Source organism: Cryptosporidium parvum, chromosome 2 (assembly GCF_000165345.1).
Source record: "Cryptosporidium parvum Iowa II chromosome 2, whole genome shotgun sequence".
Lineage (NCBI taxonomy): Eukaryota > Apicomplexa > Conoidasida > Eucoccidiorida > Cryptosporidiidae > Cryptosporidium > Cryptosporidium parvum.
This window is the reverse complement of record NC_006981.1, coordinates 768838-788791: the sequence shown is the minus strand read 5'-3', so window position 1 is coordinate 788791 and position 19954 is coordinate 768838. Positions and strand designations below refer to the sequence as shown.

Sequence of the window (19954 nt, the reverse complement as noted above, 5' to 3'; positions counted from 1 at the left end):
TGATGGAAGAGTGTATTTTTTAATATATCAGAGGAAAAAATGTTAGGATCTACGATTATTAAATCCCTAATTGGGAACTTATTGGAAAAGTTAGGATCAGATTTACTTGGAACTTGGAATTTAGCTGAGAATATTGAAATTAATAGTTTCTCTCCTTTAGATATTGAGCTCAAAAATCTTCCAATTCCTCAAATTATATTTGAAATTGCAGATCTTCCATTTATTATTATTTATAGTAATATTAGAAAAGTTAAAGTCTTCTTAAAGACTGATCAAATGCCTTGTGAAGAGAATCCTTTAAATATTGAAGCTTGGGATATAGATCTGCAAATCAGACTAGCAAGTTTGGATGAATGGGATTCTAAAAAGTGGTGTAAAAGGCTTCTTAAATCAAAAAGAAAAAAGATTTTAAGATGGTATAAGTATGTATCTCCATGGTCAACTAATAAAGTAGCAAATCAGATCTCTCAATCAATAGAAACCAGTATTGTTAATTCTTTGAATATCAAATTACATAATATTCATTGCATGTTAATTGATGATCATTTGGGTTCTAATCCTTTTGCAATTGAGATTATTTGTGATACATTTAATATTAGCTCAATAAACGATTCCAAGATACTATCAAGAGAAGAATTGCAAGGAAAGAAATCAAATCTTCTTCAGTTTCTTTGGATTCGTTTTTATGGTTTTAGAGTCATTTTTCGTAAATTTAATGATTTATTACTAACTTCGGTACCTAAGAATGTAGTTACAAAATTGGTAGATATTGAAGGAGACACAACTACAGCTTTAGGAGGAGATGATGATGAAACTGGTCATGCAAGCTCAAATACTAATGATTCATCATCTTCTAATAGTAATAATAATAATAGTTTCTTCTCCAAGATAACAAAGAATCTACTTCCAATCTTTTTCTCATCAAATAAGACTGAAAGACAAAAGATTAACTTTATGAGTAATTTTCTATGTAATTTGAATAGACAAGATTCATCTCAATTTGAGTTATTTAGAGAACTTAGTGAGATTTCTGTGGGCTCAAAGGAGTTTTCACAGTCAGAACTTCCTAAACATACTCAGAATGGTAATAGTAAGTTCATTAAATTACCAGAAGATCCTTCTTCTAGTATTCAAATGACTAAAGATCAAGGTATAGAATTACATATACTTTTTAAAAGATGGGATATTCGAGCTTTAAATGCTTCTAATATTATGTTTGAAACTATCTTTAAGGATGAAGAGCAGTATAGTAAGTATATTTCTTCAAGGGAATGGAAAGCTAGCAAACTGATATTTCTTCCAAGCTCAGATAAGCATTTAGAAAGACCTCCATCTGTGGATGATTTTCCTGATGAGAATTTTGAGCTTAATTGTACAGAGGATATCATTTCAGTATTATACAATTTTATTAATTACTTTAACCAATGGTCATCTTTTTTGAAAGCTTCTCAATATATTTATAATAATCGTAAAACTAATAAAGATCTTGAAAGATATTTATCATCAATCATTTCATATAATAAAGGTTCTAAAATGAATGGTGGTCCATCAAATATTCCAAAACATCTTCTCGCAGAAATTGAGACGGAGATTTCTATTAGGGATGTAATAGCTTTAAATATGTCAGCAAATGAGTTCTTAAAAGAAGGTTTTTTGTCAAAAGGAGGTGGATTTTGGGGAGCTTTAAATAGGAATTCTAAAGTTGATCCAGATATCCTTCATAATTTTGTGGAAGAAAGAGTTTTAGGGAATAGTGCTAAGAATCGTGATCATGATCACGACAAGAAAAAAGGTACCCAAGATCAAAAATTTTGGATCCCTGAACCCAAACAAGTTGATTCAATGAAGTTCTCTACTTTCAATAAATGGTTTTCAAGTGAAGGAAAATTACAAGTTACTATTCCAAAAGCAAGAATTTCAATCATTATGAGTGATTTATCATCTATTTCTTCAAAAATTATACCGGTACCGGATTGGATGAGACCATTATTATTCACAAAATCACCAAATGAGGCTTTAGTTGGTAAGATTTCTGGATTAATCTTAGAATTTGATATGAATATGCTTTCTGATAAGATCTCATTCTATCATAGACAAACTTTGATTAATATTTTAAGATTTGAAACATTTGAAAATGAATTTGGTTTGATCTGTGGACTATTTAAGAAATGCGAAGCTACAGGAATAGAAAAGAATAATCTTTTCAATCATTCTTTGATGAAAATTCCATCGCATGCTATTAAGATCTTTCCAATCACATTCCTCCCAAGTATTAAAATTCTTGAAATTGGATTAAGTGATAAAAGTATGTTGTCTAAAAGAAATCAAGTAAAAGATCACGAATTTCAAGATCTTATTGATACTTTTACAAACCAATCCTTTGCGGAAATTGAAAATATGAATAAATTAAGATTAGTTGATTTGGAATACAATGAAATTATTACAAATGATTATCAACAAAACAAAGTAAAGATGAAAGAAAAGATTGGTATAAGTATAAACATTCATCAGCTTTTTGCATGTACCGTATTTAATGATAATAAGAGACAAGAAAATACAGTAATTCCAGGTTTTTGTCCAAATTTTAATTATCATATTATTCATGATGAATATTTACCTCATTTTAATTTAAATTCGTTAGAAATCTCTGGATTTAACTTATATGATTTAAAGAGTATATGGAAGATTGGAAATCTGGTACCTTATGTAACTTCTAATATTAATTCAATTATTTCAAGATCTCAAAAAGAAGAAGAGATTCTATTGGTCAGATCTTTGATGGAAATGATCAATATTTCATCTAAAGAAAATATGATATATTCAATAAAATTAAACAAATTAAAAGTCTCTTCCAGATTTCCAAATACTACCAATTCGAATTCTAGATACTCTATCAGACACTTATCTTTGAATAAACATCTTCACGATACATTAATTACTTGCAAATGTCTTGGATGTAAGATTAATCCAAATTTTAGAAAAAAATCCAATGCTTTAAATAATAACTTTGAATTAACTACATTTAAAGTAAATGATAATACAGATTTCAAAGAAAATAATAATAAAGTTGTGATTGAAGATATTGAAAAAAAGGTAACTAGGATCATTTCTGAGATCTTAACATCTCCTGAGGATTTTCTTCAATCATTAAAAACATATAGAGTTATGGAAAGTAGTCAATCAATATTTAGAGGAGTTACAGGACTAACTTTAAATAGTAGCTTTGGAAATCTTGCAAGTTATGATTATGAAGAAGAAGAAGTTAATCAGATTAGTGAAAGTCTTTTATATAATGAGATCTTGAGATATTTACTTCAAAATGAGTACTTTGTTGAAGAAAATGTTTCATTTACAGGTATTCAAATTTGGATTTCAACTTTATCATTTCAAATATGGACATCTACAAAGAATCTATCTCTTGAAATGGAGGGATTAATTCTATCCATGTTAGCAAATAATATTCAAGTAGTAGATCATAATGATCACGAGACATTAATGTTGAAAATTCAACAAACAATGAAAAATGAACCAAATAATAAGAAAGAGTTGAGAAATATTATTAGAAAAGAAAAAGAACAGGTACTTGAATTTTTTAATTTAAAGAATATTTCATTCTATTCATTTGAGAATCAGATGGATCTTAACTTATCAAAAATCTCTATGAATATATTTCCTGCAATAATGACTTTGATTAATGGATATGAACTTTTGATCTTTCCAAAAAAATCTCCTCTTATTGATTTAAAAAGAACTTTTGAAAATATTAAATCTTTTAATCAGAATAAGATGAAGATTAATAATAAGGAAAATAAAAAAGAGGGAGGATTTTTAGGATCTTTAAAATATTCAAATTTTAAACTTGGAGAAATTTCTATTCAAATATACGATACCGAGTATCTTCTCTATCAATTTTGTTTATTTAATCTTTGTTTTAAATATACAAATAACTTAAATAATAACCATAGAACAATTATTAATCTTTCTTTGGGAGAAATTTTTATACAATCCATTAATAATATTTTACTTAAAGATCAAAATCTAGGGTACCAACAGATCAGAAAAGAGTTCTTAGGGAGACATTTCTTTACTCCAAGCGTGATTTTTTCAAAATTTTCTGGTCATCTTATACCATCCTCTAAAATTCGTTCAAAAAATTTGAAAAATTCTTTTCCTTACGTAGTTGTTCATCCTGATCATATTAAACAAAATTTTAATAAAATAGGTACCGAATTTAATATGTCTCAAGATCCAATTTTTCATTTGGAAATTAAGATCAAAGTAAAAGAAGGAAATAATAATTTTGATGAAAGAGAAGAAGATAATCAAGTATTAAAGGAGAAAATGGAGAATGAGAATAGAAAAGATTGTAATTCTCGAGGTTTTGAGAAACCTACTTTTAATGAAGAATATAAAGTTAATAAATACGTGATCATGATGAATTCAAAGTTCAATAATGGTAATTTTTTCTTTACTGATGATGAAATTATTAGGTTAAAATCTTTAATTTATTTATACAAGAAGATGTTTAACAAGTATAAAGAAGATAGAAATATTTTATGGAGTTCAGATTTTGTATTGGAAAGAGAATCTCCTTTTGAAGCTTACAAATCTTCAAAATCTAATGATAATGAAAAGCTTATTAATAAGCAGCCAGTATTATGTGAATCCTCGGATTTTTGTCAAAAATGTGGAGGAGTTGAAAATCATCTAATGGAAGAGCCAAAGAATAAAGATGAGTATTTTGTTGAGTTTAGTTTAATATTTGAGAATTTTTATATTCATTTATTGGTCAATTCAGATAAGATCTACAAAAGTAGACTTATAGATAATCATTTATTGGATATTCATAAAGAAGCTATTGAATTCTCAAATGAAAGTCTTACTTTGGTGAGACCATTATATTCTTTTAATGATCAAATCTTTGATTCAAAAAGATTCAATCTAAGAACTGCTATTTTAACAGCTGAATCTATTGGTTTAAGATTAAATTTTTGTATTCACACTTCAATTTCTACACAATGTATTGATCATAACAATAATCAACAAATTAGTAGAGGATTAGATCACCAATTTAGATCAAGATCATCAGTAATAACTTTATCAAAATTTGATCATATTAGTAAATACATTAGAGAATGGAGGATTAAAGCAGGATTTAAAGAATTTAATGTAATGGTTATTAGAAATGGAACTTGGGGAATGTTGGATTTTTCACTCAAGAAAATGAATTTAAAACTTATTATATATTTAAGTAATGTTTTTGAATATAGAAATAATCAACAGAGTGAAAATATCTTAAAGAGATTTTTTGAATGTATTAAACTAATTCTTAGAAAGGAAGCAACTAGAATTGTTAAGATTAAGTTCAAGATTCGGGATATATGTATTTGGTCAATATTATATGAAAGAATTAAACGTACTACTACTACTACTACTACTACTTCTGATAATGATAAAATTACAAGTACCGTAGATATGTATTTTACAAAGACTTGTTCAAGTCTAGATTATGTTTGTTTATCTCCTTTAAAGAATTTATTTTCAGAATATTCATCTTCTATGTTGCCAGAATATATTACAATTGATAGAAAGAATAAGAATCCAAATCAAAATTCTATAGATGATGAGTTATTTCCAAGTTGGGAATATGGTCTAAGTTTACCTTTACCGGTACCTTTTAATCATCCAGATTTGTTATTAAATTCAAAACCAAAGATTTTTCCAGTTTTTGGAAAAAGACCAATAGAAGGAGAACATTTTGATCATGAAAAAAGACATAAAAGATGTTTTAAGAATGCTGGTAAAGAAATTTATATTATACCAATTATCACGCTTAAGAGTAATGAAATGAATCTAGGTACCTCTTCTTCTATTATGGGTAGTCCAATTTCTATAGAAATTACAATTTCTCCAACATTTTTATCAGTCATTCCACTCATTTTTAGACAATTTATAGATATATCTTATATGTATGATAAGTTTAAGACAATTCATTTGGATGATGCTCTAATTGGTTTAAATAGAAAAAGATCATCCAATCAGAGCTTTAAATTCAATCAAGATCCAAATACTTTAAAAAGTCAAAGCATGTTTTTTGAAGCTCAAAAAACTACTTCACAAGATTCTAAACATGTAGATACTGTTACTAGTTTATTAAAATCTTTAAAAAATATTCCTATTACTTCAATTGAGATCAAATCTAAATTCAATACAATGGTGGTGATCTTTCCAGAATTTAATGATATGGAAATGTCTAATAATGTTTCTTCTAGATACTTTGAATCATATTCAAAAAAGATTAATAGTAGGATTAAAGAAGATTCAAATTTTCTACTGAATTATAATGAGGAAGAAATAGAAAAAGAAGCAAGAGAACGACAAGTAAGGAAATCAGAATGTACTAATAAGAATACCGGTACCGAAAATGATTATTATTATATTTCAGTATTTTCAAATAATTATCATCCAGCTATAGCTTTTAGTCATAATCTTAATTTCTTGTTTATTTTAGAGACTGAAAAGGAAGGAAAAGATGAGAAAGTTTTAGATCATGAATCATTAAAGATTAGTCTAGAGATCTCACAATTAAGAGTTCAGCTTCCATTTGTTAAAAATATTGGAGGTAATTATATTATGGATGAAATTGATAAATTTAATTCAAGTAAAGATTACTTTAAGATGATGAGTTCTGAAGATAATGTACAAGGCAGAGATCCAATATTGGATATATTTATTCCTTCATTAAATTCTTGTTTTGTTTTATCTAGAAATATTCAGAGTGAAGTTAATACTGAGATTCATGGATCAGATACATTTGGTATCTTATTTGGTATGGTTAATATACCAATAGTATTTGCAATTGATGGAGCAGGAATTCCAGTAATGGATGATACTTTTATATTAAGAAACTATGCTTTAAGAAAGAATGGAGGTGAAAACAATATGAAGATTTTAGTTGAAGATATGGAAAAAGTTCATCAGGAAGAGGGGATGATGGAGCTTAGAGGAGATTTAAATGGTGAGGATCCTTGTTTTACAAATTGTATGATGAATAGACCAGAACTTCTTGGTATTATAATTAATGCAATAGGAGATCATTATCTTCAAATACAAGCAAATTTGAATAATTTTAGATTCATTTTTAGTTTAGCTACTTTTTCAGTTTCTGCTCCTTATATTCAAAGGATTAACAGTTGGTGGAATGATATATGGTTAATTAGGATGAGATATCCAAGATGTGAAGGATCAACAATGAGATACTTTTTTGTAGATACAAGAAGTGATGGAATTAATATTTCAAGTTATGGTTTAACATCAAAAGGTACAAAATTTGATTATATTATGGAAGATAAGGTGGAGGAAAAGGAGGAGGAAGAGGATGAGGATGAGGAGGAGGAGGAAGAGGGAAAAGAAAATGATAGGAGGAAAAATAACAATAAGCATCATGAAAAAGAGCAAAATGAAGATGGGATAGAGAATCTTGATCATGGGAAAGGATTTAAATGGAAATGTATTAAAGGTACAAATGAAGTTTACAGTGTAAATAGTTTTGATTATATTAACTTTGAAATTACAAATCCTCTATTTTTTCCGCTTGATGAATCAATTCCAATAGTTTTAGCTCTTCCAGTTACTGCTTGTTTGGATGATATAGTTCGACCTTGGAATTCTTTAGAGTTTGAGATTAAAGATGGTTCAATTATTCAATTTGATGAAAGACTTAAAAGTTTTAATATGGAAATACTAATAGAAGAAAGAAGGATTGGTTTTTCAAAATCTAAATCTATAGTTACTGGATCATCGTCTTTAAGATTAAATAAAGGTGATGATTCTTATATTATGAAACCCCAAAGCGTGGTAAAGTTAGATCCATTTTTGATTTGTCATTGTCCAAATAAAAGTAATTTATCACGAATTAATTCAAATATCTCAGATTCGAATCTTATTCAAAATGACTTTGCTGAATTTAATTCGGATGAAGAAAATCAAGCATTAATGGATTTTAGATTTTCTGTGAAAATGAATGAAGAAACTTTAGGAATAGGAGAAGATAATTATCGTCAATTAAATCACGGAGGAGAAGGTTCCTTTGAGTACTTTACTTTAGCAAATTCAAATAAGTTTTCAAAGTCTCAAAAAAAGGTAGGAAGCTTATTAAATGGATGGAATTCTTTCAAACAGAGACTTTCTTCAAATTCTTCTTCATTAGGATTAATACCAAAAGATGATCATTTTCATTCTGATCATCAATTTGAGATGGTTGATAATGATGATAATTATATGAAAACAGTTACAAGAAGACATAGTGCAAGCTTGGATAATCTTGTAAGCTCTTCAAGAAGAAGTTTTAGTTTGTTTAGAAGAAGATTCTCTAATGAGGTAGGAAATACTCATAATCATCATCATTTAAATTTGTCTCCAATTAATGAAAATGATCATCGTCAAATCAACTCTAAGAGGAGTGGCTTGAGATCTGGTAAAGATAGCAATAACAATAATGATAATAACAACAATGATAATAATAATAATAATAATAACAATGTTAATAATAATAACAATAATAACTTTAATAGTGGTGTTGAAGAAGAAAGAATCTTTAAATTTCAACTATCACTGAATAATTTAGAGATTTGGTTCCATAGAGATAATAAAAAAGAAAACATGAGTGTGATCAGCAAGGAAAATCTAACAAAAGATGAGATTGACCAACTCACATTGGAAGAAGTAGCAGTAGATTGGATGTCTAAAGCAGTTCATTGTGTTCCAACATCAAAGGGAAAAAGAGAAAAGAAACAAAGTAAGGATGATATTTTCAAGATCCAAATATTAGATCATCACGAAAGAGAGTTAGGAGATACTGATCATGTAATTAATGAGCGTGAATACAGCTACGAGGAGGAAGAAGAAGAGGAAGAAGAAGAAGAGGAGGAGGAAGAAGAAGAAGAAATTGAAGAGTATGATGAAGATCATGAGAGAGAATCCTTAAGGCATGGCCGAAAGAATTTAAATGTGGAAATCGAAGAAGTGGGTATCATTAAAGAATCTGGATATAAAGAAAATAATCAAATGGGATCTGAACTTTTGAATAGAAACAAGGAAAAGGTGAGATTCTTCAATCTTGAAGATGATGAAGGAAATGAGTCCATTAATAAAGAAAAACTATTTCTATTAGGTAGAAGAAAAAAGGATCAAAGTGAAAACTTAAGATCACGAAAACTATTTACTAACTCATATGAGATCTTTGAATTCAGAAGAAGCATCTCAACTTATGATCAAGCTGATTATGATTATATTATCAAATCCAATAGATATGGAAAACGACAAGAACTTTCTGTACATCGATTTTTAAAACCCTCTTTTTCTAGTTATTATATACCTTATACTGGAGGAGGAAATGATCATCAATTAGTTTATAAAGAACCAATCATTAAATCAGATATTACTTATAAAATTAGAAAAGAAGATGTTGGAATGAGAGGATTAAGAAGAGGTCCAGGAGGAAAAGAAAGCCAATTTATGAATGGAACAGCATTTTCAATTCTTCTTAGTCTTGAAATTAATACAGAAATGATGAATGATACTTTTCAATTCTCTGGTGAATGTAATGAAATGAGAATATTACCAGGATTTCCTATAAGAATCAAAGAGGAAACACTTATACAATTTGGAGTATTACCAGATCCATCTTTAGAAAGAAATAATACAAGAAAAAAGAATTGTATATGTAATTATTGTAGGATTACATCTTTAAGAAGATATTTATATTTACATACTTTGAATGGTAGAAATATATATTTAAGCTTATCAAAGACGGTACCGGATTATATTAAAAGAGATTTCTTATTATTTATTAATCATTTAAAAATATTTTCAACACCAAGTGGAATCAGAAAATCAAATATTTCCAAATATTGGACAAGTTATCAAACTGAGACAGAAATGGTTATAAATGAGGTAACTATTTCTATTTCTATGGATATATTACAAGAAATTAAGTTATTTATTAACTATTTTAAAGATGTGAAAGATTCAATCATTTATTATTCAATCATTTATTCAAAGAATAAAAGATCATATATTACTCCAGAATCTATTTTGAATCCATATTATTTATTTCAAAATAATTCATTATTAAATAATAATAAAGTAAATTTTGTTGAAGATCATGGAAATACTATTTGTTATAGAAGATCTCTTTTAAATCAGGTTTTACCAACAATTTTATGTTTAAATAGATTAGGATCAAATTTACCAATTCTTTATAAAGAAGATGGAATAGAGAATGATACTCATGATGAAAAAGAAATGATTAATATAGAATCAAGAGATGTAAGTTCTGATGAAATTTCAGTATCTTCTTCACAATCATCTAAATCATTAAGATCTTCAAATTCAATGCAAGAAAATCAAGTAATATTTTTATATTATTTAGGATTTCCAATAAATCATTCTAATATGAATTATTATATTCCAGAATCAATAAAAAGACATTTAAAGCAAGAAAGAATGAATTATTTGAGTAATAATAGAAGATTTGGAATATATGCATCAAATAATAATGATATCAATTCAAGACAATATTCTTCATCATCAAGTGAGTTAAGTAAAGATGGTGAATTATTAGATCCAGGAATTGGTGGAAGAATTAATACAGAAGATAATAATAATAATAAGAATAAGAATGAAGAAAAGTCTTCTTTAATTTCAGAAAATACAATTTATTCATTAATATCAAATTTGATAAAATATACGAGTTTACCATTAGATTGGATATTTAAAGGATTAAAAAATCAATCATATGATCATAATATACCAAATTTATTGAATAAATATCGATTTTTATCATTATTAAAGCTTCCAAAATCTCATTTTGAGAAGATTAGACAATTAATATTTGAATATAGACTTTCATCTTTTAATATTGTGATTCATAATGATAATGTTGATATATTAAAATTAAGTATTGATAATACAAGATGTCAAATAAAGTTTCCTGAGGAGATTTCTTGTAAACTTACAGGTGTGGTTGGAGTAATAACTCATGATCCAATAATGGATTGTATGATAACAATAGTACGTCCTTTTCCATATACATTAGAGATGTCATTATTAAAGAGAAAGGAGAATTATCAAGGAAATAGAATGAATAGTTTTTATAATGAAAATAAATCATTTTCTGAAATAGATCTTGTTGATTATTATACATCATCAAGATTTGGGATAGATTCAAGTCCAACATTAGAGGTTGATTTTTGTACTGAATCAATATCTTTAGAGCTGACTTCTGGGTTTCTTCAGAACTTAAGACTAATATTGAGTGACTTTCAGAATTCTCATCTTCTTGGATTGGTTTATGCTTATGAGAGAAGAATCAACTCAGTTAGAATAATTAACGATATTGGTCAATCATTTCTAATTATTCAACCAATATCAGTTTTAGCTTATGAGAGCGTAGGAGGAGCAAAAGGAGTAATAGGGGAAGCAGTAGAAGTTACTGAAGAAGAAGAAAGAATTGGAGGAGTAGGAGGAACAGGAAGAGAAATAGCATCCATTGGAGTAGAGGAAATGCCAAGAGTAACAAGGCAACTTGGAAGGAAAAGAAATTCAAACAAGAAGTTTGTGAAAGAAGAGGAAATTAGAGGATTGAGAAACTTTTTCTTAAGGTCAGGAGATTATTGTACAGTTTCTATTAAACTACCAGTTTATATGGCAGTGGAGAAGTTTACTCATAGAAAAGGTCAGAAGACTGCAGCTAGAATACAAGCCAGTAGAAATAGTGATTATAATAGAATAAGATTAAGTTTGAGAGATCAATACCATAATAACTATTACTTGGAAGATCACGAACAACATTTTAATGGTTTTTTAAATATTACATCATCTACAAAAAAATTAGGAGATGAGAATAATAATAGTTATATAATAAATCTGGAGGAAAAGAATGATAGGGAAAAACAAGAACAAGGAAAGAAACAAGAAGAAAGAGAAGGAGAAAGAAATTTGGATAATTCTGAGAAATCAAAGAATGAGAAAAGATTGAAAAATAATTCAAGCGTGATTTTGAATGATATATTAAATGAATTATGTACATTAGGTATAGCAAAAAGGAAGAAGAAATTAGTAACAAAACATTTATGGTTAGAAGACAAGAAATCTGAACTACTATATGGATCAACAGGACTAGCAGAATCAGAATTAAGACAACTTGCTGAACAATTAGAATTAGCAACTCCAGCTTTAGGTATAACTTCAGAAGGAGTGGAAATGATGATTCATAGATTTTTAATTTCACAATCAACATGGTCATCTATTGGAAAATTAAAAGATGATACTTTATATAGAAGAGCTTATAGACTTGGTATTTTGGGATTTCTTTTAGTTTTAGAACCAGAATCTGGTACTTCTCCAAATGAATGGATTTGGACACTAGGTACTTGTGTACAAATAGAAAATGCTACAAATACAGTTTTTAGAGTAACAGCAAATTGGAGGCATGGAATCAGACATTTATGTGGAGCAATTTTTACTGAGCCTTCAAAAAGAAATAATAAAGAGAAGGAAATTCCTTTAATTGATGGTGGAGGTAGAGGAGGTAATGGAAGTAGGTATAGAGTTAGAGATGGTGGTCATGGTAGTATTAATAATCATCATAATAGCAATAATGTTTCAGTATTTGAGAAGAATCTTAACTTGAAAAATGGAGATGATAAAAAAGTTATAACAAATAATACATCAAATAGACATTTTCCATATATAGACATTCCTCCATATTCAAGAAGATCTATTCCTTTATCTTGGTTTTTATTAAGTGATATGGAACCAAGTATTGTTCCTATTTTAAGTCATAAAGATTTAATTGATGATAATGATGAATTAAATGGTCAATACTCTGACAAAGAAAATAATTATAAAAAAGATAATGAGATTTTTGGAGAATCTGATGATTCTGATCATGAATATGATAATCATCGTATTCATAATATTAAATTTAATGAAGAAAAGGAAAAAGAAGTGAAAGAGAGGGTGAAGGAGGAGGATGAAGAAGAAGAAGAAACGCATTCTTTAGTAAATAGAAAAAAATATATTAATAATAAATATAATATGGAAAAGAAACAAAGAAGCGTAGAATTTAGTAAAATTGATGGAGGAAGAGAAAAAATCACATTAGATGAGAAATCAATACGAAGAATACAATCTAGACTTCACTCAATCCCATTCACTATATTAAAGATGTTAATTCATGAAATTATGACAACCCAACCGGGAAATGTTGCTAAAGCTAAACTTGCAAATGAAGTTTCCTCACTTACATTTGAATCCCTAATGGCTTTTAACTGCCAAGTAGAATGTATGGATATTCCAACATCAGATAAATATGTTACCAGTTATTCTTATTCCATTAAACTTACTCCGCTTCTCAAAGTTACTAATTCTCTTCCTTTTCCTATTCAAATTCGACTAAAAATGGCGAGCGGGCTCAAATTGCCCGCCCTTGTGGGGAATACTTTAGATGATATCGAGTTTGACATTCCAAATATGGTAGATTTTACAGAAAATAGATTAAGATCATTGGCTTTATTAGAAAATCCAGCTCCCAAACATTCTGTTACTGCTGCAGGTATTTCTTCAGTTACAAATGGATTGAAATCTCAATTTTATTCTTCTAATAGAGATTGGAAAAAACATGTTATTAATAAAAATAGTGACTCGAATTATAGTCGATTAAGGCGCGTGTACCGGCGTGAATTTGCCGCACTCATACAATTTTTGAATGGAAAGTCAGTAGATTACATTATTCAATCACAACAAGAGTTAGAGCTTCCAATATGTAGACAAAAAATTAATTTGGTAGTTTATGTGAATGGTAGCCCTTTAGAATATTGCAGTTATCCATTATTTACAAATACACATGAAACAACAGATTATATTCAATCACGTAATGCTCAAATAAGTGAATTTATTTATAGATCTGAACATATTCCTATATCATTTCCATTTGGAAGTACAATTTCACAGAATGTAAATCTTCGTCGTATTTCTGGAAATCCTTATAATGCTTGGAATCCTTTTTATAGTCAATTATTACAAAAATTCTTTGGTAATATTGGAGATTCTGGAAGAGAAAAATTGTCGGATGCAATTTCTAATTTTACTATTAGTATTTCAACTTCAACAAAAAGAATTCTTTTTTCTGCATTATCAAGAGTAGAAAATACAACAGATTCTATTATTTGCTTATTTTTTAATGATATAACAAATGCAAATAATTCTAATAATATAAGTAAAGCAAATGTTAATATTATTAATAAAAAAGAAACAAAAAGTATTATATTAAAGAAGAAGCAAGAATATCCAGAAATTCAAGATCTAGAAAAAGGTAACCAAAAAGAAGAAGAAATTGATTCAGATTTGGATAAAAATGAAATTAAAACCTTATTATCAACCAATTATAAAATTGTTCCTCTTCCTCCAATGTATAGATTCTTTACTTCACTAGAAAATTTGAAGAATATGAAAATTGGATCATTTACTTTGGATTTTTTGACTAAAAACCTTAGAATTACTACCAGAATCAGAAAAGGAAGTGTTTCAGGTTGGAGTGAATTTAATAAAATGGTTTCTGGTAATCTTTTAATTAATTATATCTCTAAAATATCCTCCAAATACGATTTTTCTTATATTGGTACCAGCCATTCAATTAAATTACCTTTAACTCCAATTTCTGAATTTAAGAAACAAAATAACCAACAAGAAAAGCAAAATGTTTCAATTGGAGCTATTACACATAATAATGATCTCCTTTCACAGCTTAATTGTCCACTCGTCTCATTTTATAATAAATATGAATTTGTATCACAATTACCATTTCCTATTGTAATACATAGATTTACTAATTCAAAAGAAATGCATCAAACTATAAGAACTAACCATTCTAAACCATTAGATCTTGAATCTGATTTAAGGGATGCAAGTATTGTATTATTTAAAAATACTATTGAAGCTTATGAAGAAGAAAGTAATCATGACGAAAGTGATGAATATTTGAATCATCATACTAGTAACTATCGATTTATTGATAAAGATTTTAATAATACTTTTGGAAATGAAAATTTCACTCAAAATAAAGATCATACTCGAAATGATCCTTCTGGTCAAGAAAGAAGTCATCAAAAACATATTAATACTGCAAAATATGAATCTAAATCTCGAAAATCTAATAAAAATAATAAAAAATATCATAGATTTAGTTCTAAAGATCTTAAATTACCTCCAAAAACATCACTTTCTTGTGATGGTGTATTATTAAGACCTAATGAAAGAAGACCTTATCATGGAAATGATCCAAATGTTTGGATATGTAAACCTATTATAGAAGGTAGTTCTGAACCTTTACAAGCATCAAAAGAATTCTCTTTATTTTCTGGACATAAACTTGAATATACACCTCAACTTAATAAGTTTCAAATTGTACTCCATCCTCAACATATATATCCAACCCATCATAAACAACAACATGATCATCATTCTACAATTGGAATCAATCAAACAGTCTCAGGAACTCATTCTAATACAATTCATCAAACACAAACAAACAACAATCTTCCTAATAATTCTCTACAAGTTACTATTACAAGCTCTATTTCAAATAATGTCTCCTCTCCATCATCTTCTTTGAATGAATCTGATAATAAAAATCCTTTATTGATTACCATTCAAATTATTCCTGCTATTTTAGGAAATACTGCATCAGGATCTACCACTTTAAGAGATTCTGCATATTTTGTCATATTTTCTGTTGCTGAAGCACCATTCTTTGAAATATGTAATTTATCAAACTATTACATTGCATATGATACTCCAGAAATTAGTAGATCTCATAATTACTATTATAGATCAAAAAAAGCAGTTCTAGAAGCTGTAAGTGTTGGTACATCTCAATTTGAAGACTTTTCTAGAACAATGACTAATAGTAATCATGAAAAAAATTCTCCTAATGGAACAAATATTCAAACAAAATCAAAGAAAAAGACTTATGTTAATCATATTCTTGGTAACGGATATATATATCCTGATATATTTTCAGCAAAGAGTGCTGATATAAGCGTGATACCACCAAAAACAAGAATACCATATATACCAAAAAATTGGGATTGTGAATTTATTGGAATTAGACCATTTAATGTAAGAAAATCTGTATGGACTACACATTCTGTTACATCAATAAAAGATCAAATTAGTGTAATTTCTTTTATTAAACTTAATAATAATGTCTTGAAAACTAATTCAAACAAAATTAACATGAAACATTTAAGTGGAACAAATCAAAGTCATATAAATGATTCTTCAACAAAAGTATCCAATAAATTTCAAAATCCATTTACTTCTATTAATTCAATTAATAATAATAGTTTAAATAGTATGCAAAGTAAGCCAAAGACTGGGAAATTATATGTATTTTTAATGGTAAATTCTAAAGGTACTAGAGTATTAACTATTATGGATAGTAGAAAATATGCTGAGAAACTATTAAATGGAAATATATTAAGTATATCAAATAGTTATTTTTGGAATGAATCTAATAATTATAGTGATACTGAAAATATTATTAAAGAAAGAAAAGAAGATGATAAAGATAAAGATCATTCTGTATCTGAAGATAATGATCTCAATCCAAGAAGAAAATGTCAAAAGACAAGTCAATTATCAACAAAACAGAGTGGAAATTTGAATAATAATAATATTGGAAAATCTGGAGATAATTTAGGAGATAATAAATTAACATCAGGAAAATGGAAAAAGATTTCATGGATTGGATTTAAAATATCTTTCTTTATTCCAAGAACTAGTATTTCTTGGATTCATCAAAATGAACTAGTTTTAGTAACTCATGGATCTTTATTTCATGTCTCAGTAAATATTATACCTCAAAATATATATCCAATGTCTATATTGAATATTGTTTGTGATTCATTAATGAATATATGTTACAAACTAGTTGGGTTTTCTCAAGATAAAGATTATCATAAGAATCCAAAGATTGGATCTAAGATTGAAAAACTTAAATTGATAAGCCAAAGTCATTTAAATACTAGTAGATCTTCAATTTCTAGTAATAAGATGAATATTATGGCTTTATTTACTAATAGAGTAAATAATTTATTCAATAATTCTAATAAGAAGAAACAAATCTTTGGAAAAACTATGCAATTAGATGGAGCTAGTGATTTTGAGTCATTATATAATAGTGGTAACTTAGGAGAACATAATAAGATTGAATATATAAAAAGAAAAGGACAAAAAATTAAGAAAAAATTGATGGATCGTTTATTAAATGGAGATAATAATGAAAATTTAAGTTATTATGATTCAGAATTAGAAGATGAGAATAATGAAGAGATTCAAAAAAAGCTATCAGATGGAATTGAAGGAGTAGAATTAACAAGTGGTTTATATAATGGAAGTTATATATATTCACAAGAGGGTGTATTAGATATGAAACAAAATATGAGTTTTCCATCAATAAGTTATAATTCTTATAATAAAACAATTCCAATATTGGATGATAATTCAGAAGAAAGAACATTTGAATTATTAAGTGAGACAATTAAAGAGATTTATCAATTTTTAAGTAGAAATTTGAATTCAATTGGTGGAACAGTATCACCAAAAGAGAATCCTATTTTAAATAATGTACTGAAATTGTTGAGAAAAGTTTATAAGGATTGTATGAATAATGAAAAATATATCAAAAAAAGATTAAGTATTTCAAAATTATATGGAAATGAGATAAATAAAGGAGGAAGAAAAAAAAGAATTGAGAGTGAATTAATGTTATTAGGATCTGAATTTCAGAGCCAAAGTAGAAGAACTTTAGATCAATTTTTGTATAAGGATGATGATGAGACAAATGATTTGACAAATATAAATCATCATGATTATCGAGATTTAAATACAAAATATTATGAAATATATGATGGAGTATTAGTTTCATTAATTAATATAGTGGTTTTAATTTCAAATTATATGGAGAAGACTTTACTTACAAGCGGAAAAATAATATTAAATTTGGGTCTTTCTTCGATTCATATTGATCACTTTCTACCAGGAGATATTCCTGTAATATTAAAAACTTCAACAAACAACCAGAATTTGGATAGAACGGAAAGTATAAGACAAATAAAGGGTTTTGAATTGACAGAATGGGATGAAGAAGGTGATAATGATGAGAATTTGGGTACAAAAATAAATAGAATGAACAATAGTAATTTATCTATATTAGAAGACTTAAATATTGATTCAGATAAGGACAAGAATAATTTGGAGCACAATAATAATAATAATAATAATAATAATAATATTAATGCTCAAGAAGATATACTAATAAGAAAGAATAAGTTTAATAAGAAAAATAAAGGAAAAAAAAGATATGATAATAATGAAAATATGATAGAAGATGATATTGATATTGGATACGAAGTAATTGGAAGTAATTCAAAACGTAATAATAGTGGTAATTTGGATGATAGAATAAGAAATTTGGAAAGTAAATTCTTTTCATTAACAATATCTAGATCATTAATGAGTCCTGTATATGCTCCAATATTTGATGAAATCAATATAACAGTATCACAAATATGTTGTAATTTGGAAAGGCTTGTAGTTCAAACTTTATATTTTATGATTTCAAAAGAAATTGAGAATATGAATATAATAACATATTCAAGACAAAAAACATTATGGATGCATTCTACAAGGCAAAAAATGATTAAAAAGAAAAGTCATAGAGAAACAAATTATTTAGGATCTCTTGTTTGTTATGTATCAGGCGGATATGGACTTCCAATGTATATTACTAGAACACCATGGGATCAACTTAAGATTGGAAAACCATTATATATAAGAACGTTAAAAATTAGTGATATAATAGTAACAATAACAATAAGAACATCAGATGATACAATAGATATTGATACATTAACTCCAGAAGCATTATTATTTATGAATATATTACCATTAGATACACCACATATGATATTAAATGTGAGTTCACTTAATAAAGATGCATTAGTGGTTGATATTGCAGAATTCTTCCATTTTTTAGTTTCATCATATTCAAGACAATTAAAAAGAAGAGTATTACCTTCTTTAGGAGTAACACACTTGGTAGCAATATATTCAGGTATGAAGAGAGGATTTAAGGCATTATTTATTGAGATTAAAAGAGGTGTAACAGATGATGATTTAACATTTTTAGAAGGATTTGTTCAAGGTTTTAGAGTTGGTTTAATTCATTTTTTCAGATATTTCTTAGGAGGTGCATTTCAAACAGCATCAGTAATATTTAATTTTGGTCATAAGTTATTAGGAGGAAGAAGGCCAAGACCAAAGAGTATTTTGGATGCAATTTGGAATGGTATTGTTGGGATGTTTATGGATACATTTATAACACCATGGATATTATTATATAGGGAACCAATTGATAATTTTAAAAAAACAAATAAAAAGAGTGTATTTGTATTAACTTTAATATTTGCAATTGTTAGAATAGCACTTTCTTCATTATTTGGAGCTTTGAATTTCTTTGCAAGTGTTACTGAAAGTTTATCAACAACATTAATTGGAGATTTTGAGCAATTTGTACATGTAAAATCAAGGGAAGAGTTAATGAATGAGATTGAGAAAGATCGTATTTTAAGTCAAAATAAAGAGGAGAAGAAATTAATGGGTCAAAATATGGATGATCCAGATTTCTCAGATTTTGAGTCAGAAAGAGAATGATAACAGAGAAAGAAGAGGTTTAGGGTGCGATTGGGGGAGGGTGAAGGTAGGGAGGGGAGAATATGGTTTTAACGACTGCTAGAAAGAGTAAGAATATAGTAAGAAGTAAGAGATAAATAAATAAAGAAGGAAAGATTTAGAGTAAATAAAATTAACGAGTAGATAATTTTTTTTA

At 27.3% G+C, this 19954-nt stretch overlaps 1 protein-coding gene across 1 annotated transcript; it reads left to right on the top strand.

Annotated features, from left to right (window-relative positions):
- Positions 1-39: 39 nt before the first annotated feature.
- cgd2_3590 (hypothetical protein) lies at positions 40-19779 on the top strand (the record flags this gene model as incomplete). The annotated part of the gene is made up of 1 exon (XM_626546.1): positions 40-19779. The coding sequence occupies one exon, from the start codon at positions 40-42 to the stop codon at positions 19777-19779; it is 19740 nt and encodes a 6579-aa protein (XP_626546.1).
- Between the last annotated feature and the right edge of the window lie 175 nt (positions 19780-19954).